Source organism: Arachis hypogaea, chromosome 20, assembly GCF_003086295.3.
Source record: "Arachis hypogaea cultivar Tifrunner chromosome 20, arahy.Tifrunner.gnm2.J5K5, whole genome shotgun sequence".
Lineage (NCBI taxonomy): Eukaryota > Viridiplantae > Streptophyta > Magnoliopsida > Fabales > Fabaceae > Arachis > Arachis hypogaea.
The window spans coordinates 291986-312718 of record NC_092055.1 but is presented as its reverse complement, the minus strand read 5'-3'; the positions used below and the strand labels follow the sequence as shown (position 1 = coordinate 312718).

General features: G+C 31.0%; 3 protein-coding genes across 7 annotated transcripts; all 3 read right to left on the bottom strand.

Annotated features, from left to right (window-relative positions):
* Window positions 1–4750, bottom strand: LOC112783627 (uncharacterized). 4 transcript variants are annotated; one of them, XM_025826657.3, is made up of 9 exons: window positions 4344–4750; window positions 2571–2892; window positions 2382–2450; window positions 2261–2290; window positions 2029–2061; window positions 1151–1221; window positions 724–805; window positions 439–531; window positions 1–331 (listed from the first exon to the last, which is right to left on the bottom strand). In XM_025826657.3, exons 2-9 carry the CDS (start codon window positions 2712–2714, stop codon window positions 281–283), a joined length of 573 nt encoding a protein of 190 aa, XP_025682442.1. In that variant the 5' UTR covers window positions 2715–2892; window positions 4344–4750; the 3' UTR covers window positions 1–280. The 4 variants fall into 4 exon arrangements, with proteins under 4 accessions (XP_025682442.1, XP_025682443.1, XP_025682445.1 ...); XM_025826658.3 differs by having other exon boundaries at window positions 1–328; XM_025826660.3 differs by lacking the exon at window positions 2382–2450 and having other exon boundaries at window positions 4344–4704.
* A 2568-nt stretch (window positions 4751–7318) lies between these two features.
* Window positions 7319–9723, bottom strand: LOC112784969 (protein MODIFYING WALL LIGNIN-2). Of its 2 annotated transcripts, XM_025828359.3 has the most exons (4): window positions 9511–9652; window positions 9214–9431; window positions 8846–9027; window positions 7319–8010 (listed from the first exon to the last, which is right to left on the bottom strand). In XM_025828359.3, the coding sequence occupies exons 1-4, from the start codon at window positions 9572–9574 to the stop codon at window positions 7785–7787; spliced, it is 690 nt and encodes a 229-aa protein (XP_025684144.1). In that variant the 5' UTR covers window positions 9575–9652; the 3' UTR covers window positions 7319–7784. The 2 variants fall into 2 exon arrangements, with proteins under 2 accessions (XP_025684144.1, XP_025684147.1); XM_025828362.3 differs by having other exon boundaries at window positions 9114–9723.
* An 873-nt stretch (window positions 9724–10596) lies between these two features.
* Window positions 10597–18862, bottom strand: LOC112784202 (long-chain-alcohol oxidase FAO4A). The gene is made up of 4 exons (XM_025827328.3): window positions 18012–18862; window positions 17651–17920; window positions 12161–12626; window positions 10597–12048 (listed from the first exon to the last, which is right to left on the bottom strand). The coding sequence occupies exons 1-4, from the start codon at window positions 18348–18350 to the stop codon at window positions 10709–10711; spliced, it is 2415 nt and encodes an 804-aa protein (XP_025683113.1). The 5' UTR covers window positions 18351–18862; the 3' UTR covers window positions 10597–10708.
* Window positions 18863–20733: the final 1871 nt, after the last annotated feature.

Below are 20733 nucleotides of genomic sequence, written 5' to 3'. Positions count from 1 at the left end.
TTTTTGTGGGTTGCATGCTCCGCTTTCTTAATCAATGGTAAAGCCCATACATGACAAGATCGTATGGAATTTTTAAATGAAATAATGTCAGATGGATAAGAAAAACTGGTTGAGTGTTTGCTAAACTTCCAAGCACTGTGAAGTGATTTAAGTACTTGTAATGATTCTATAGAAAGGTACTTTGCTAACACTGAATATTTGAATCTTCAAAAAAACTACACAACCTTATAGGAATGATCTACAAGAGGATGAAACATAGTACATCATGTCATGGATCCCATCACTTGTCACTGATGTTAGCACCATAGCTCAAATTCATGCTTCTGAACTGCTAAGTACACAATATATACCCATGCAAAAAAAAGAGGCAACATGTCAACCACAAAATCTCCCTATAAATCAAAAGAGTAAGATCTAAAAAAGTAAGAAAATTTCAACCTTCTCAACAGCTTGGAAAGCACCAGACGAGACTTGTCTGCCTTCCCTAAGGAGTTGTAATCGTGATCGAAGCATTTGATTCTTTTCCTCTCCCTAATAAAATAGCAAATGGTGATTAGAGAAAGTGGATACAAGGCCAAAGGGAGAAAAAGGTGTAAACTTCCAACCTTATTCCTGACCAAAAACAAAACACAGAATCATGTTTTCGAATTTGAAATGATAATTTGTCCCTTGTCATTTGTCAATTCACCATTCCAAATAAAGTGACACCGACAGTACACTTACCAACTGCACCATCTCCTTTAGATGTTGAATTTCATTCTTCTTTGCCGCAGACAGATCCTCAGCAACATCCATTATGTTACTCCTGCATTTGTATCAATGCTTCTATTGAGTTCAAATGAAAAATAATTATACTGTAATTGCAATGGGGAACGAATGATAAGATATGAATGCAAATTGACTAAATATCTTATGGGGAAAAAATCATCATAATCCCCAAATTTTAAGGCAAACCCTCTACTAGAATAAGCAAAAATGTCGACAAGACTAGCACATAGAGAACTTAATTGACATTGAAGACTTCTTAATTCAACTTAAGCTTCACTAATTGTTAAATTGAAGCATAACATGATTTTAACTTTTAAATATATATAAAAAATATATGCATCCTATATAAGCTACTTCAGTTATAGGCAAAAACAGACAATACCTCTCTGAAAATAAGGGATCGAGATCTCTTTCTTCTATGACTTCCTCAACCGCATCGAGGGTGGCTCCTACCTACATGAAAGATGAAATTGAATGACAGAATAACTAGCAAATGAAAGAATTGCATGTGCGGCTGCGTGCACATTTAAGCCTTATACAACGAGCCAGATTGTAAGGGTAGCAACAGCCCAATGTATTTCACGCCCAAACTAGGCCACACCATAAAGAAGTTTAAAAAAATACAGAAACTACAATACTATTTCAAGTCAAAACAAACTAAGAACCTTTCTGCAACAATTAAACCATGTCTGGTTATCCCTCTTGGTGGAGTGAATTACATGGATCAGATAATGGCATATTGCTCTGTCCTAAACTATTAAAGTAGTTCTTTATTTTAATCTAAAATTCCAAATTGGCATGCTAACAACTTTTTCCAGCTGACTCTCGCCTAGGCTCCCGATTAGGTTACATAAGAGAGTTTAAAACTTTCACTTGACTTAAAGGAACTGAGTGAAACAATGACTATGTATGTGTTGCAAATCTTTATGAAAAGAACATCTTCAAAGCAAAAGCTCATACATTTATAAGACAATTTAGATAACCATATGCAACAAAATAACAAATTGATAGCCTTTAAATTGTTGGAGGCAACCGTTATGGCTAGTTGGAACTTTGGTACTTTAATATAGGTTGCTAACACACATTGTCTCTGTTGGGATCCTTGGCATTAGATAAAGCCATAAACAACAAGCCTATTTTTTTGAAAAAAAAAATATCCAAACTCTATGACACTAAGCAAATATTAAAAAACCGAAATAGTTATAATTTTTTTTTCCTGAAAGCATAAAATAAAACAAAAGGAAAGATAGTCAGCTGTACCTTTGTTCGAAGGCAGATTGACTTAAACTCTTCCTGTAAAACTTGAATGACAGCATTTAGAATTGGAATTTTTATCATGATAATAGGAACTTGTTATATGCTTAAAATTCTTGCAATGTGTATAGAACTACATTTATGTGAAAGAAGCAGTTACTGCGTTCTAATCAATTAACGGTCTAGTCTATAATGGCATAGCTGGCATAATAACTAGAGCAGGAAATTATAACCATACCTCTATGTTTTCATGCAAAGAAGTGATGAGCTGAAAGGTTCAGAATTGCGAAAGAGTGAGAGTGAGAGGCAAAATTGTAAGTTGTAACAGCAAAGAAAGAATTAATATGAGGATGTGATACCTGAAGAAATAGACGATGAAGAAATTGTGTTTCGGTATCAGTAAAAGTTGAGAAAGCTTGATTGAACTCCTACAGATGGAAAGAAAGAAAGAATAAGAGATTGTGATTGGGGATGGAAAAGAGAGAGAGAGAGAGAGAGAGAGAGAGAGAGAGAGAGAGAGAGAGAGAGAGAGAGAGAGAGTAGGGTACCTGGTTGGAGCAAGAAGTGAGGAGAGAACGAAGGGCCAAACTGAAGGACTTGGTCAAATCGGAGAAGTTGTTTCCGAATCCCGTTTCCATTGAAGAAGAATGGTTGTTATTGCCACCTGCTTCAACCATTTTCGACTTCTCCATCGCCTTGTCCTCTGCTCCCGTAAAGCTATGACTTTTCCCCCGCTCTTTTTTGGACGACAAGCTTTTTTGAAATTTTGATGGTTTGGGCTTTTGGGCTTAGATTGGGCTCCTTTGAAAAGGAACTTCAAGCCCATGCTATCCCTCTATTTAAAATATACTGTATAACCAAAAATAGCTCCTGTCCAAAAAAAAAAATAGCTATTTTATTCTTTATTTGACTGATTATGACTAATTTTGATGTATATGTAATATAATTGTAAAATCAAATACAAGAGCTTAATATAAAGGAATACAAATATTAAACAAATATGTACAAGAGTTTATTGATATCTCATAGCCTTTTTTTTTTTTTGACAGAGATATCTCAGGTGAAAGCCTTGATAAAATGATCAAGAAGATAAATTAATATTTAATATCATTCAACATAACTTATCTATTATTTGATGTCGATAAATATCTGCGAGTGCCCTCTTATCAAAATAATAGATAACTTTATGCATAATTAAAAGGTTATTTCTAAACATAATCTGCATCCGCATTTGCATTTGCTCGGTTTCTATATTTTTGCTGAAATCACATAAATTGTTGCACCTCGTAAGGGATCTTCGCGGTGCAGTTTGATTCGATTTTTAAGAAAAAAACCGATCGTCTAATTAAATTGTGGTTCAGTTTGGTTTGATTTTTTTATCGAAGCTATCTGAACCAAACCAAATCAAACCAATTAAAATCGGTTTGGTTTGATTCGATTTGTTCGGTTTTTTTTCAATCGATTCAAAAAAAAATTGGTAATAGTATTATCTCTACAAATACATGCTACAATTCTACAAGCGTGACCTATAAAGCTTTTCACATGCATAATACCCATTCCATGAGAAAATGAATGAATAATGTACTGTAAAAATGAATTCCGATGTGAAGAAAAAATAAAAGTGGAGATATTATTGGGAAAAAAATGATGAATTAACTGAAATGAACTTTTATTGAATAGTACAAAATACTTAGTAGGTTTAAGGTCTCATGTTCATACCAATGGCATAGCAAGAGGCAACTTTTAACACAATAACATAATAAAATTGAAGGCTTATCTCCCTGTATAGCTAGGGAAATCTTATTACATCAACATATACGTGATGAAACAAAATTGAAACATAAAGGAATAATATTGCAAAATTTGAAAGATTGGATGATGAATCTCAAATGGTAGGAGGGACTAGATCCTGTTTACAAAATCAAGATCCTGATTGCAAAATCAAGCAATTTACAAAATCATTAAACAACCAGAAACAATACCAACAATAAAGTAATTCAACAATATCCTGTTCTTCATGACATATACTAAATCATTAGATACAATGACGGAGGTAATCTAATACTTCAAATCTGCTTTCATTTTCTCATTATTCAAATTTATCTTACCATACTGATTTCAATCTAACCCTATCAAGATCCAGAACCTCCAACGCTTGATAAATCATACTAAATCACTTCAAAACTCAAAAGTAATTCAGTAATTCAACAGAACAACAGCAAGGCAGCAACAATGAAATAAACAAGTCAACAGCCAGCAGCAATCCATCAATGATTATTGATTTATTGAACAGAAATTAGTTAAATTACTTAATTACATACCTGACTAGGAGGCTCGGGCTCCATATCTCAGTTGAATCGGCGGGAAGAAGGCTGCTGGCTGGTGCTGTGCTGGGTGGTGGCTCGGCGTTGCTGGGAAGAACGTTCCTGGGTCGGTGCTCGCTGGCGACGCTGGGCTCTGCTGGGAAGAACGCTGCTGCCTGTTGGGTCGGTGCTTGCTGGGAATTGGGAAGAAGTCTTCGGTGCTGGTGGTTAGTGGGAACTGGGAAGAGTAAAAGGCTTCGAGAAGAGCCTAAGAGCAGCAGAGAGCGACTGCGACTCTGCGAGGGCAAAACTGAGAGAAGAAAGCGAGAGAAGCTAGGTTTCGAAATTGGGGGTGGGGGGGTTATGTGACTTAGGTCACGACTTGGGGGGTGTTCGCGTTTGGGATCTGGGGGGAGGGGGAGGGGGGAGGGGGGAGGGGGTAGGGGGTTGGTTTTTTTAGGGTTTTTTTCATAAGCCGGTTCGGTTCGGTTCGGTTCGGTTAAAGTTTTTATGGTCAAAACCGAAAATCGAACCGAACCGTAATAAAAATAGCAAAACTTATTTTTTCGGTTTTTTTATTTTTGGTTTTCGATTTTTTCGATTTAGATCGATTTTGAACTCCCCTACCTCGTAATATTATGGCCATCTATCTATTCTTAATAATATATAAAAGTAGATACATAAGTTTACTCATATTACTTTTAAGACATGTTTTTCTTTCTACTAATGTCATGTCAGCGACATCGCTTATTTGGCAAAATTTTAGAATCAACCACTCAATTTTTGCCAAATCACCTATTATTTCTAGATTAGTAAAAAAAATAAAATATACAAAAAAAATAATTCCTATATTTATAAAGGTGACAACTATAATTGTGGTACATAAGGTAATTCTATATACTTTTCATAATCTCATCTATCAAATTATTAGTTACTAACCCAATACTTATTTCAGATCAAAGTGCTACAACACTTTTTGTACTATTTGATGGTGAAGAAAAAAAAAATTGTTGGGCTCAGCCCCTTCAAATCTAATGACACACCAGAAAAGTAATGACATTAAAGCACTACCCCAATTGAAAAATTTGTGTAACCTTACACTTATATTTGAAGTCAAAGTAAATGATTTTAATCTCAAAAAAAAGTTGTCAACAATATACGGTTACCAAGACATTTGTTCCAATCAAAAACACTGAACCTCAAGACCCATTACAACAAATAAAACAGGTAATACTAAAAAAAATCACTTATTCAAGACATCATTTTTATTTCTAATTTAAATTATTTATTGATTATAGGAACCAACTTTGGTGACACTAATATCATAGACGAATATCACATACCCATTAAGAGATTAAGGAAAAAGAAAATCATACAAATTCAAGACACATCTTCGAAAGAAAAACATACATGTAAAGATAGAACAAACAATATAATAGAAAGTGCATACAACTCAACAATTCATAAAGAAGTCTTCTGAAGAACCTGCGACAGAAAAAAGAAAGCAACAACTCTAACAATAACCAATAAAAAAAAGAGGACGAGAGCCACATAAAAAGACTAAGTCTATCAACTAAAACAAATGCAAAAATCAAACCACCAAATAAAAATATCACTTTGTACAACTTTAATATCCAAATCTTTTGTATTATAAATTATTTTAAATAAAACATCTTCAAATATAACTTTAATTTACACATATTTAATTTAATTTTATAAAATATAACAATTTTAAATATTTATTATATACTATTATTAATTTACCGTGCCGTTCCGCGCATAGATTCTAGTATCTATCAATGTTTAGTTTCGACGAAAGAGGGTTTTTTGTCCTCTCTGACCTTAAAATTTTGCTTTCTTATAAGTTGCCAAATGCCAAGAGGGGGAGAAGGTGATTGAAAGTTATGGTGACAATTAAATTAAGCACTCAATTGTCACGGCACCTTATGGTTGCATTAGCTAGAATTTCTATCTTTCCTTTTCTTTTTCGGTTGGATATTATATCTATGATCTATATATCTATCTATTTTTGTATTATTTTTTCTTTGTAAAAAATATTATTTAAAAAGAAATCACTAACTTCTTTTTAATAAAGAAGCTTAATTTTTTTTTTAAACTGTTCCATAATCGAGTATCCACTGAGCAGCTTACTAATATATTCGGTTCAAAGTTCAGAACTTCAAAATTATGGATTCAGACAAAACTTATATGACACATATAGTTTTTACTCAAACCATGATGATTTGTAAGTAATTTTTCAAAATATTACCAACATCTTGTCTATTTTTGCGAAAAGAAAATTTACAAAAGAGGTGATCAAATGAAATGTAACATGTTAGCATTATTGAGAATTGAATCTTGTGCTCGGAATGTTGACCATGGCCCATTAGTTAAGCTTTTCGTAAAAGAGAGTTTTCAAATTATTATTTTTATTATTGTGAGCTAGTCTTTTGAATGATGCCTATTCTTCGTGGGTGAAATTATGATTCCTTGCCTTGCTTGACAAATCTTGGAACTGTTACTTTTTTCTGATAATAACCCGTGCAATTGCATAAAGTGATGGGTGCAACTAAGAAATGAAAAAGTTTGGGAAGAATAATGTCATTTAGATACTTGGAATAAAGTCTAATTAAACACGATAGAAAGATGTACAAACTTTAACTTTGGCCCCGCCAATAAACTACAAGTCTAATTAAACTACTTGGAATAAATGACCATTTGTACCCATAAAAGATGAAAACGCTGTCATATGCATCTACACTAGATCGAAACTAAACTTGTACCCACGCAAGATGCCTTCCGTGTGACAAAAATATTCTGTCTTTAGAGAGTTGGAGTGCCAAGTAGGGTACTTTTTGTATTCTTTCTTTTTCTTTCTTTCTTTCTTTTTTTTTTTTTTTTTGTGTGTGTGTATTTGAATAACGTTACTGATTTGAAAAACAAAAACAATTAATCTATAGATAGTTGGTGGGATCCAATAAGAAGAGGAGTTCTTATGTGAGGTAGGCGCCATGTTTGAATGATGGAATAGAATGTGTACAAATGAAATGTCTCTTTCTTGTGTAAGTTGACAAAACAAAACAAAAAAATATTATTCCTCTGGAGACATTGCATTTTGGATAAGCTAGTTCTAGCGGGGCTATGTCACCTGTTTCCTTCATTTAAAATAAGAAAAAAAAATTGTGTATATTTATTCTGTTTTGTATAAATATACATTTCTCAATCTTTAGATGAAGTGTAAATCCATCTCATCTAAATTGCTATACAAGACAGAATAAATATTTTTACAATAAAAGAATTGTAATCATTGAAAAAGAAAAGAAGCCTCTTCCTTGGGATGACAATGTTGACCTTGGAATTTTGCCTCTTGTTTGATTTAAACCAAGAAAAATATGGTGTATGGTTTTGTGCTTCTTTAATTTGTGTTTGAATATTCCACATCAGTATATATAACATATGTTACCCCATTTGTTTGTGTATTTTGTTTGTGAGATGAAATTGACTTGTTGAGAATGCTGAAGCATTTATAGAACCAATTGTGAGTAGGACCAATATGGCTGAGCCAGCATATGTTCCTCCTTTGACTAAGTAGCATTCACCATTCAACCATCCCACTCCATAGACCTGCCTTCTACTCATGCTTGTAGCTGCTATCAACAAAATTACTGCAATCCCAAAGCTGAGCCTGCCAAACATCACTTTTGATTTTGTAATTTCTGCACTTTAGATTGGAAAAGTGTTTACTTATGTATGAAGCATAATAACAATCTATCAGATATCACTAATATTCGTGAAATAATCTAATCGGATCCCGTTAGGGAGACAATGGACTATTTGTACAATGTGTACAATGGGCTATTGAGTTACAAAATAAATATTCCCATACTATCTAGAATAATCATCTGAGTACTAGCGATAATAAACATCTTCCCAAAAATTTAAACTAATTTTGGGATTCACCAAAGATCGAACTCTTAACATTTTGGATTTAGCGCTCTAATACTATGTCATGATACCACTCATCCCAAAAACTTCAGCCGATGGAAAAAAGTAACACTAATGATTATATCTCTAATACTTCCTAAACCTCCATTGTACACATTGTATAAATATTCTATTGGCTCCTCGTACTTTCCCTAATCTTTATTAATGAGAACTATACTTTTATTATAATGATATTTAACATGCCAAATAATAGCTTGCATATTTATAATAATTTTTGTGCCTAGGTGTGGGCAATAATAGTGGCGGGCACCGAGGGACACAGTTTCCTAAAATGATTTGGCCTTTTACAACCAAAAACTAAAGCCAATACCAAACAAAAGAAAGTGGTATTTGACAACTGGATTTGAGTTAATTGGTTTGGTGTTGTGTCCACTTTCCAGATCTTTTTGAGGCTAGAAATCAACTTTAATTAGTTCAATTTTAACAGGAAAATGATATGATCAAGTACAAGGCAGCCAATAGTAATAAAGTTTGTGATTGTGAAGTAACAACAACTAGTGCAAAAATGAAGTTACCATGATATGAACCAAAGAATCTTTGCAAGAGGAGGTATCTTAGAAGAACAAGAGCTCTTGAACATCATAGTATTCCCAATTATGTGAGCAATGAAGAGAGTAACCAAAGTTGCAATTCCCAATCCAAATGATGGACTTGTTGGTAGATAACACAGCTTTCCATTCCACCTGAGATCACCCTCCTATGTTGATTTATGATCAATGTATCAAACAAATGAACAGAGCAAGCCAAGTATTATTAATTATTATGAAGCACTATATGCAATACCTTATTCCTTACTAACTCAGCAGCTATGCAAAAGATGAAGGAAACGAAGCCAAGGGAGAGGGAAATGATGATGAAGATGATTATCAATGAGAATTTGCACCTTGGAGTAGGAATTTCCATGGTTGAACAAGTTGTTGATTGCAAGAACAAACTTGTTTGTATGAAGAGACTTGAGAAAAGGGAATAAGGAAGGAACAAAAGTGTTGTGTTGGAGGCTAAGGTAAGATAAGGTACTCAAGGAACAGAAACATAACTTGGTACTGCCATGAAGTTGTTGTTGTTGTTCTTCAATTCCTTTGTGGTGGTTGACACTTTTTCCTTCCAAATTGTAACTTGTTGAGTGGAATCATATTAATAAATTAAAAAAGAAAAAAAGAATATAGAGCCTTTCATATACCAATTGGTAGATGGTCAACTTCAGCAATGCTTTGAGATGTCCCTCCTTCAAAGGAATCTTCCATCCCCAAAACTGGTGGTAATAAAATACCATTTATTTATTTATTTATATATATACAAGATAATCTTTATCTTTTCCAATTTAAGTTGTTATAAACAATTAAATACTTTTATAATATGTTTATGTATAATTAAATTATGAGGTTCTTTCCTCGCATGTTACCTCCAGATTTACGCTACGTTCAAGTACGGTGAAAATTGGAAAATTGGAGAATGGAATATGATTAGGATATGCTTTTTAGGTTTTTTTTTTTTTTTTTTCTATCTACACCAGTAAGCACTTCACCAAATAAATCTACACGAGTAATTCAACACTCAACAGTCACTCCTATTGACTTTATCTATTATATTGCAGAAAAGTCACATGAATTATTAAATAATTAACTCTTAGATTAGATGTAATTAATTATTATAAAGATAATTTGTGGGTACATGAACTGGTCAATCAAGCAACGTTTCTTTCTTTTCTGATGTAATAGTTTTGACATTAGACTAATCTGTGATTCTGATATGACGAGCTGCATGGAATGGAATTTTCCCAAAACTGGTTCTGATTCAGTTGTTTCTACGCATCACTGTTTACGTGCAAGAAACTTTTGTCACATCTGAGAGGGTTTCATTTCTTTTTTTAATTAAATAATAGAGTAAAGTATATTTTTTGTCCCTGAAGTTTGACAAAAGTTTCAAAAATATCCCTAAATTTTATTTTGTTTCAATTTTGTTCCCAAACTTTTCGATTTGCATCAAATATACCCCTGACGGCTAATTTTTCAAAAAATTTAAGATCGATTCAACAACAATTTCATAAAAACAACTCCTCAATACAAGCAAATCAAGTATAATTTTCATGTATTATTGTTATATTGGTCTTAAATTTTTTTAAAATTCAGCCTCCGAAGGTATATTTGATGCAAATCGAAAACTATTAAGACAAAATTGAAACAAAATAGAACTTAGGGGTATTGTTAAAACTTTTGTCAAACTTTAAAGACAAAAAATATACTTTACCCTAAATAATAACAAGCTGTAAACTAAATTTATGTTTCAATAAAATAGTGACTAACTGACAGAATTCATAACAGAAAGGTGCCAGCTCAGCATAGCTTCATAACAGATGGTAACTAATATCACTCTCTAGATTACATTTTTCTTTTAAGGAGTTGAAGAAGAGATTGAGCAGTGCAATAAGCAATGGCTTGAACAGTGACCATTGGATTGACACCCAAAGCAGTAGGGAACACACTTGTGTCAGCCACATAAAGACCTTCAACTTCCCATGTCTCACCCATTTGATTCACAACTGAACCCTTTGGATCATTCCCCATCCTACAACTCCCCATCTGATGTGCCGAACAATACGGCGTTGATATTTCATCATCAACCACTATTCTTGAACTCTCTTCCCTCACAAACTTCTCCAACTCCTTGTAACTAACTTTCTTCACATTCAACACCCTTCCCTTGTTGTGATGTGTGCCTATTTCTTCAGCTCCAGCACCCGCCAATATTCTCAGCACTTTCTCCATTCCTCTCCTTAGATTCTCTTTGTCCACGTCTTTCATTTCATATCTTATGTTGCTTGCTGACTTCACCGTTCCTGATCCTTGATCCCTGGCGAGAGCAAAAACGTGAGCAGTTCTTGAAAACTTGCGCATCCGTTCTTTCACGTCTGCTCCTGAAGTCCATGGCATTAGGATTGAGAACATGCCAGGATGCAGGGCAGGTGTTTGTATTAATGCGCCGTATCCGGATTTGTCGAAATCAGCCACCACGGTTGACATGGCTGTCATAATTCCTCCTTCGTAGCTCTTCTTAGAGGAGAAGGAGGTTTCTGTGTCCGTGTCAGGATCCGTATTTGGGAAAGAGCCCCATGCCATGACGACGGGATGAAGGTGGAGGTGTCTGCCTATGTTGGGGTTCTTGAGGCCACTTCTCTTGAGCAATGGAGGAGTGCAGAGTGCTCCACATGCAACTATTGTGACCTTAGACTCCACAACACAAATCTCTTTGCTTCCTTTGTGATCAACAAATTGAAAGGCTACCCCTTTTGCTATTCTTCTTGCACCTCCTCTCTTCTTCTTATGGAGCACTTGGATGGCCTCACAGCTTGGTAGAATTGCTCCGTTACCTGATTTGACTAAGTCAACAAGCCATGTTTCTGATGTGCCTTTCTTCCTTCCATCCTTGCATCCAAAGCAGCACCAACCGCAATAGTGATCTTTTTTCGCATTCCTCGGAATGTTAGTCACTGGATATCCCATTTCTTCACACCCTTTTCTTAACACTGCATTGTTCAGACCTTCCTCCTCTACCTCGCATTGCACCCCCATTTTCTCACACACAACTTCCATGGCTTCTTTGTATAGTTCACTCTCAAATAGCTCTAGCTCGTGCTTTTCACACCATTCCTTGCACACATGTTTTGGGGTCTTGATGCTTGCTGACCAGTTTATTGCAGAGCCTCCACCAACTGTGGAACCTGCATGTTGAGAATCAAGTGACTAGATAGTATTGTAACTTGACATGCAAGTTAATGCAAGTAGAATGAAATGAAGATGCACAAGTTAGTTACTTGATTAGTACGTATTTACCTGCTAGAATTAGCACGGACATGTCATCAGTTGCAACCAAACCATTAGAGAGGTACATTTCATCCATGGATGGGCCTTCAAGAAGGGAAAGATTGTTCCTAGCAGAATAGCCTCCTTTCTCCAAAACAAGAACTTTGTAACCGGCTTTTGCTAACACTCCGGCTACTACGCCACCTCCTGAACCGGAACCTATAACAACTGCATCACATTCAATGGATAGAGATGGAGATGATATGCTACTTTCCTTCCTAGGACTCAATAACGAGACACAGAACCCAAATGTTCTTAGAGACTCTGCAATGGTTTCTCTTCTTTGGGAGTTCAAATGGACAACGCCTTTGTAAAGGGGTCCCATAGCTTCTTCACCATCCACATTAGTATCATCCTCTTTTGATGATTTGAAGTCAGGATCAGGTCCACTATATCCAATTGCATTCCATGATTGATTTTCTCCTGATTCATCTACCTAAACAAATAAAAGAGGTGGTAGTAGTCATGGTCATGGACCTTTCTTTTTCATTTTTTGGACATGATCATGGACCTTTCATAATATAATAACATGTCATCTCCTTAATGGGCTTCTACCTTAGGAAAATATGTCTATGGCTTTTGGACTTTAATTTGGATCTTGGACATTCTTTAACCCACTGTCCTTTTAGAAATTCTATTTGCTGCTACTATTTACCCCTTTATTTTAAATAAAAAATAGAAAGAAAGAAACCATGCAAAAAATCCATAAATAATAAAAAATGTTATTCATACATTAAAATTAGCTACTAAAATCAAATACCAATGTATTTATGTATAGATACATATGTAGTTTAATTTACTTACAATGTATATTTAGATTTTAATATGTATTTTATACTGGTGACTAATTTTGGTAGCTGATTTTAGTATACACATAGTATAATCCATAAATAATATATGGAGAATGGAAGAATATTGCTTTCACCAGTCACCAGTGAGTTATTGCATATCATCTTAGCCAATAAAAAGTATATACTTTCAATGTTTTGAACTTTTATAAAGTAATTTAATATTTTATTATATAGTAATTAGGAAGATATTATAAAGTGTGTAAGAATGGTCTACATCTTTATAAGAGAAAAATCTAAAATAGCTCCTGACAATTACCTCAAAAGACAACGAGATTTTTAACAAAAAAAAACTCAACTCGGCTTCTGACAATTACCTTGAAAGGACAACGAGGTCTCTGTGCCAAAAAAAGTTAATGTTTATTTTTTTGGCACAGAAACTAATCCATCCCAAAAAAAAAGGATAAAGAGCCGAATTGGGTGTTTTTTTTTTTCTTGGGGGCCTCGTTGCCCTTTCGAGATAATTGTCTCAGGGCCGAATGAGATATTCACTCTTTTTATAAGTACTATAAATGTATGTACATATGATCAAGCCATTACCTATTCTTGGTCACTTGCATCGTTTCTTGCATAGGGCTATCATAGAAAGAACAATGCTACCTAATTAATAAAATCTATTATTTTTTATAAATACTTAGTTAATAAATATATTTTTATATTATAGTATAAAATAAAATATTAATCTAAACTATTAGTTAACATTAATAAAAAATATTTATCCCCTAATATTTTTATTATAGAAGATAAAAAAAAAATTATAATGATGCTCTTTCAAACTTACTACTCTTAAGCCTCCACTCCGTGTAAACTAATTGTTTGATAGACTAAGATTATTGTGTAAGTATATCTTATCTTCTTGTAAACAGTTTAGGTTTAATTAAAAGCTGTCTGCAAAGTAGAAAGTAGAAACTATTAATAGAAAACTATACCCAAAGTGATATCATTTTGTGCATAATGCATCAAAATTATCTTAATGTAGCTAGCATTCATACGTTATTATATTGTCATGTTAACCGTTTTATCACATTTTCTTTTGATGGAAGATGTATATAACTTTCATGAAAATTAAATGGAAGCTTAGGGATGGAAGGAAGAGGTTTCCAATATTGGTTTGATACTTTGATAGTTCAATGCCATATAGTATTTCATGTACTGACACAACATTTATTATTTGGAAGCAGTGTACTATACAATTAAGAAGAGGCAGAGAAACTTAAGATGCATGGTTCCAGAAATTCAGTTTTGCCAAAAGCAGCTTATGAAAAGGAGAGTCTACTTGAAAAATATTTATATGAAAGGGACGTGCGATGCCCATAGAATAGAAAATCAATGTGTGGGTGGTTGCCTTGGGTGAATTAACCCAGCTACTACTGCACTCAATATTAATATCTTATGTTATGTGTGTGTATTGGTGGGACCATGTAGACTTGAATTGAATTACTGTGTTAGAAATAAAAAAAATTAAAATTAATTTAAATGAAATTCCAGAGGCTGTCCAGCCAAGAATGCTACCTCATACTTTCTAGTACATAGTGTACGAAAGAGATGTATGCATTTTATTAGGATCGTATTCTATGGTTATGATTTTATTATATATATCTTTTTTATTCTGACCAAAATTAATTTTACGGTATATCAATTCTTTTTTTTTTAATCAAAAGATTGATAATGAAATATCAAATCAATTTATTGATTTTATAATATATCTGAGTATGAAGGACGAAATTTAATTTAATTTAATTCTATTATTTTTTTAAAGAGAGGCCAACAACTTTTGTGATTTGTAGCCATCAATGATAGTTTTAATTGTATGAGATTGGTGTGAAATTTTATCAAATGGCTCACTTTTTTTTACTGGTTACATGCTGGCCAGAATTTAATAAAGTTGTTGGCCCCTAAACTTTTTTTTTTAAATTAAATTTCACCTAAATAAATCTAATTTAAAATATTATTTTATTAAAATATTTCACTTAAAATATAAAATATCTAAAATATCCAAGTGACCTAATTATTTTTATTTACTCATTCATTTTTTTCAACACCTCTCATTCCTCAACACACACCATCTTCCTCAACATCTCTATTGGTGCCTGCAGCACCTTTAATTTCTTCTTATTTTTTCTCCTTAACCATTAAAAGGTATTGTTCTTGTTCTTGACTGGTTCTTATTTTTGTATAATATGTGTGTGCATTAATTTTCTGTGTTGTATCTGAGAAACGTGTTTATATATATATAAATTATTGTATAAACGTGTTTATATATATAAACGTGTTTATATATATATAAATTTTGAATAAAAATATTTATGAGTTGTTACTTGTTAGTAGATAATTTATTTTATTTTTGTGTCAATCACTTTATTAATTGTAGGCTCTGATTTTGATCTTCTACTTTATAAGGATGCAACATATTTTTCTTCGAAAAGAGATAAAATAAATTTTAGTTGAAAAAAATTTTAATTGAAAAATATAATTTATTTAATTATTTTATATAATTTAATGAATAAATATATTTATTATTTAATTATGATGTTATATTAATAAATAATAAAAACATTCACTATAAAAATTTAATTTATTTGATAAATATTTTAAATATTGAAATCTAATTTAATTTTATAATTTTACTAATTTATTATAAATACTGGAATTTAATTTTTGTTGACAACGTCATTTAAAATTGATCATCCGAGAAGTGAAACAGAAAAACAGAAAATTAACAGGCTACCATTTTTGAGATAACACAATGGCACTATCATACTTAACAAGTACAAAAGATTAATTTATAATTAATATTATTAATTATTGTAAATAAGATTCTTAAATGGAGACGATTATTAGTCTACTTAATTTCTTTTAATGACAGTTTTATTAACACGTATCAGTAAGAATATTTGTTAAATATACTAGGAGAGATGATAATCAATGCCATTCTTTTCTTACAAAATAAATATTAAATATAATACGTAAAATCAGGTAAAGAGAGACATTATCAAAACATTTTTCTAACTTTAAAAATTTCTTTTTATTGTTAAAAATATTTGATAACAAAATAATATTAGTTATATACTGTTAAAATTTATTGTTTTTAATTTTATTTAATATATCTTATAATAAATAAATATTAAATAAAATAAAATAAATTAATTATTTTTTATCTTTCAAACATTACCGTTTTATCGTACGTGTTAAAAAAATTGAAGGTGGGTCCTTCTATTTATTCTACGTACAAAGTACTGTAAACAAAGGCAGATCACATATTTCTATTTAGGTATATGTTATGGCATTTTAAAAGTTAATATTTAATTATTAAAAATATTAAATAACTAATATTTAAGTTAAAATATAAAAATGAATAAGTTTTAAATATTTTAAATTTTATTATAAAAAATAAACTAAACAAAAACTAAATACTAAGTAATAAACCTCATAAGATTGACCTCGTATTTAATGTTTGCAATGACAATTGAAAACATGAAATTGCCACGCCTATCATTGAACAAAGTTGCATGTACAGATGGCGTACGTATATGTATACATGACTATTTATTACTCTGTATTTATTTTCAACTATATATTTTGCATGCCTCTCTATTTATGTGTATAAAATTAATTGCACACGCCTTTAATTTATAGCATGTCCGAACGAATTGATTATCAAGATGCCAACACAAAGAGTGACCATATATAGGAGAGGAACCAAAAAAAAAAAAAAAAAACCGTTGAAAGCATACTAATGAAGTGGGGGAAGAAAGAAAATTAAAACTCCAAGAAGAAAAACACGAGAGAATAGTAGTAGATTGTATTAATTAAAAATGTGTTTTGTGTTGTATTTTGGTAAAAAATTAAACTATAGAATTTTGAAGTTGTATATAGATTTGTTCTTCCCTAGATATGAGTTAATTTTACGACAATGCTAAAAAAATTTTTAAAAAATAGAATTTATCTTATTTAATATTTATTAATTATTTATGGGTGTTTTAATAAATACTAATAAATTTTTTTTTGACTATTTTTAAATAACTTTTTTAGTTATCAAATATTTTTATTAATTTTATTTGTGGAGTAATTGATGTAGGATTTGGATCCTCTAAATTTTGAATTTCACTTTAAAGAATAAAGTGTAATCTCTCACCATTTATTTTATAGGTGGAATCAAGAGAAAATATGAGAGAGAAATTATTTAAGGGCGAGAAATCGCACTTTATCCTCTAAAGTAAAAATTCAAATTTTAGAGGATTCAAATTGATTGATTTTGTGTAAAAAGTCTAATTAATAATAGGTTTAATTACTCTGTTGGTCCCTATAGTTTTGCGAAATTTTCAATTAGATCCCTATACTTTTTTTCCTTTTAATTGAATCCTTACACCAAATTTTTTTTTAATTAGGTCCCTACACTTTTTTTTCCTTTTATTTAGGTCCCTATACTAATTTTTTTTTTTTAGTTAGGTCCCTATAAAATTTAGCCGATTATTACTAAGAAAGACTTAATTAAAGAAAAAAAATTTAGTGCAGAGATTCAATTAAAAAAAAATATAAGAATCTAATTGAAAATCCCACGAAATTATAGGGACATCAAACCTTAATAATAAGATGATAGCATGGTATATACCTGAGTGAAGAAGACAAGGAGGGTAAGGAGCTTGATGGTCCTAAACAACATCCTAAGGAGACGAAAGTAACTGAGAGACCAAGATTGCATGATTTGTTGGCGATTGTGAAGAGGAAGTTGATGGAAGGTGTGGAAGAATGGGAAGGTGGTTGTGATGCTGGGAATTCCAGAGAGTATGAATGTCCCAAACCATGTGGATAGTAGCCACAGCGTTAACCTTAGCAGCCATGTATTTGGGTGTTTCAGCTTCTCACTTATCAAAACCCCAAGCTGCAAAAATTTAATTTGAACCATAATTAAACAAAATTGTACATTATTATTATGCATGTAACGAAGATGATAAAAGATATATATAAGTTACACGGTGAGGTGTAGGAGGCATGGAAGCGGAAGTGTTGTAGAAGTTGGAAAGTGATGATGATGATTGAGAAGATGGCGGCGGTTTTATTGACGGCAAGATGGTGTCGGTGAGAGCAAGCAGTGACTTCATCTGCCTCTCCGACAGGCGGCACAGTTTCTGATCGTCTTCTTCTAGAAGCTCATGGAGGCTCTGTCTTCTTCTTGTTTTTTGGAGTATCTGATCCGTATCATCATCAAGCTCAACAACCACTGTATCTTCTGTGTGCACTTTCTTCATCAACCCCATTCCCATTCCCATTCCCAACCTCAAGCTACCATTTCTACGATCATTCTCTTCCATCCTTACTCTTACAACTTAATTGCTCGCCGTTCTTTGCAATTCAGATACATATATATAACCTTTAACTAAATTACAAAATATCATACATACATTAAAAATTGAAAAAGGGATAAACATACTTGGCTCACTTTTTTAAGAATTAACAAAATTACAATAGTTATTAACCAAAAAAGGAATGCTAGACTAGCAACTTTTGTGATTTGTAATCATTAAATAGCTATCAATAATAGTTTTAATGGTGTGAGATTGGTGTGAGATTTCATCCAAGAGGAATGCTAGGAGTCAGCAACTTTTGTGATTTTAGCCATCAAATAGCCATCAATAATGGTTTTAATGGTGTGAGATTGGTGTGAGAATTCATCCAATGGCTCACTTTCCTTTGCTGGTTACATGCTGGCCAGAATTTAACAAAGCTGCTGGTCCCTAGACTTTTCCTTCATTCAATAATTTATTTTTTTTTATTGGTTACATACTGGTCAAAATTTAACAACGTTGCTCTAACCAAAAAACCAAGAACATATCACTTGTCATATTTGTATATATATATAGAACTTTTTCAAATACCTCATGCATCCACTTCAATAAAAAAATATCTATTATTTTTATTGATAGCATGAATGATTATTTAAAATGACTAATATAATTACATAATTATATAAAATATTATATATTACTAATATATTAAAATTAAATTCTTTTGATACATAAATATAATAATAACATAAAATTATTTTACTTAATTTTAAATTTATAATTTTAAATATGTAACATTCACAATTATATATTTATTATATTTAATATTGTTCAATTATTCAAATAATTATTAAAGAATGTAAAATAAAATAAACGACAATTAAAAAAAAAAGTAAAACACCATAACTTTATTTAGACTGCTTAAGCTGGTTTTATATTATCTTTCAAATATTTTTTTATTTGATACAAATGTAGAAATAGAATAATAAATGTTAGATATTTTTATTATTTAAATGTTTTTCAATTAGGACAAATTACAACAAAGAACTTAATTAATTAATTAAATCTCAATATAGCCTTTCTCGTTGACACTTTAATTTTTTAGAATAATATAGACAAAATTATATTTTAATAAAATAAAAAGACAAATTAATCATCTTTTATATTTTAAAATTTAAAAATAATTTAGTCCCTTAACTATATTAATTTTTATAAAAAAAAATAATTGTCACTTCAAAAAATATTTAGGGATAAATTTTTATTATATTTTATTAAAAAATAAGTTGTCTAAAATTCTAAAATATCATAAACGAATTTGTTTGATTTTGTTAAAACATATTTTTTCTCGAAACAAAAATTGTTGAACCAATTTAAGATATTGCCTTTTTTATTATTTTAGACCACAAATGACAATCAATAAAGACAATGATGTTATGCCAATGGCGTTAACTCTTGTAGTAGACATTGGTTAATTTGGACAAATGATGGCGTTTGTTACCGGTAAAAATGAAGTACTATCTATATATATAATATATGCTTATGGAAACATATTACAACACAAGTCATTTAAGTTCGGTTTTGCTGTATAAAAATAGGTTCTTATTTGACATTTGGTTTATTAGTTAATTAAAAATGAATAAGTTGGCCTAAATCAAAATTTTATTTATTTTATATTTTTTGGAAAATCTAACTCGCTATTAAATTAGGTTTCCAAAGAGTGGATATTGAAGAGATAATATGAGTGATAAATTGATTATTGAATGAAATACACTTTGGATATCTATCTATCTATCTATCCATCCATCCATAGTTTGATTATTCTTTTGTTTTGAGTTCTACATGATCAATTTAACTGTTATTATTGTAGAAAGCTCTCGACCATTGAAAAATTTGTGAGGAATAATTAAATGAGAGAACATAAAAATAAAAAGAACTTATATTTAATTTAAAATTTTAAAATATTAAGTTAATAGATATTTTATTTTATAAATTTTTTATTTATTATTTTTTATTTAATTATTCTGTTAGTCCTTATAATTTTATTAAATTTGTAGTTAAGTTCTTATATTGTTTAATTTTATAATTAGATTTTTTTGGTAAAAAATATTAAAATTAATGAAATATTTTTCTTAAAATTTATGTAGTAGTCAAAGATCTAATTAGGTTCTTAATTATATATATTTTTAATTTGTGAAAAAATATTCTGTTAATTCTAATCTTTTTTACATTGATAAATATCTAATTACAAAATTAAAAGTAATATAAAAACCTAAATAAAAGTGTTAAAGATATAATCATTAATGTTACCTTTTTTTATCAACTTAAATTTTTGAAATGAATAATTTTATGATAGAAAAAAATATAAAAATCTAATTATAAATTTATTAAAATTGTAAGAATTAACAAAATA

Coding starts and splice junctions, on each gene's coding strand:
- LOC112784202 (XM_025827328.3), bottom strand. CDS start 18,350: ATGGAAGAGAATGATCGTAGAAATGGTAGCTTGAGGTTGGGAATGGGA. Junction 12,627..17,650: donor TCCTTGTCTTCTTCACTCAG/GTATATACCATG, acceptor TTATTTGTTTAG/GTAGATGAATCAGGAGAAAA. Junction 12,049..12,160: donor GTCCGTGCTAATTCTAGCAG/GTAAATACGTAC, acceptor CTCAACATGCAG/GTTCCACAGTTGGTGGAGGC.
- LOC112784969 (XM_025828359.3), bottom strand. CDS start 9,574: ATGGAAGATTCCTTTGAAGGAGGGACATCTCAAAGCATTGCTGAAGTT. Junction 9,028..9,213: donor ATGGAAATTCCTACTCCAAG/GTGCAAATTCTC, acceptor AAATCAACATAG/GAGGGTGATCTCAGGTGGAA. Junction 8,011..8,845: donor ATTCTTTGGTTCATATCATG/GTAACTTCATTT, acceptor GATGTTTGGCAG/GCTCAGCTTTGGGATTGCAG.
- LOC112783627 (XM_025826657.3), bottom strand. CDS start 2,714: ATGGAGAAGTCGAAAATGGTTGAAGCAGGTGGCAATAACAACCATTCT. Junction 2,062..2,260: donor CTTTGCATGAAAACATAGAG/GTATGGTTATAA, acceptor CAAGTTTTACAG/GAAGAGTTTAAGTCAATCTG. Junction 1,222..2,028: donor CAATCTGCCTTCGAACAAAG/GTACAGCTGACT, acceptor TCTTTCATGTAG/GTAGGAGCCACCCTCGATGC.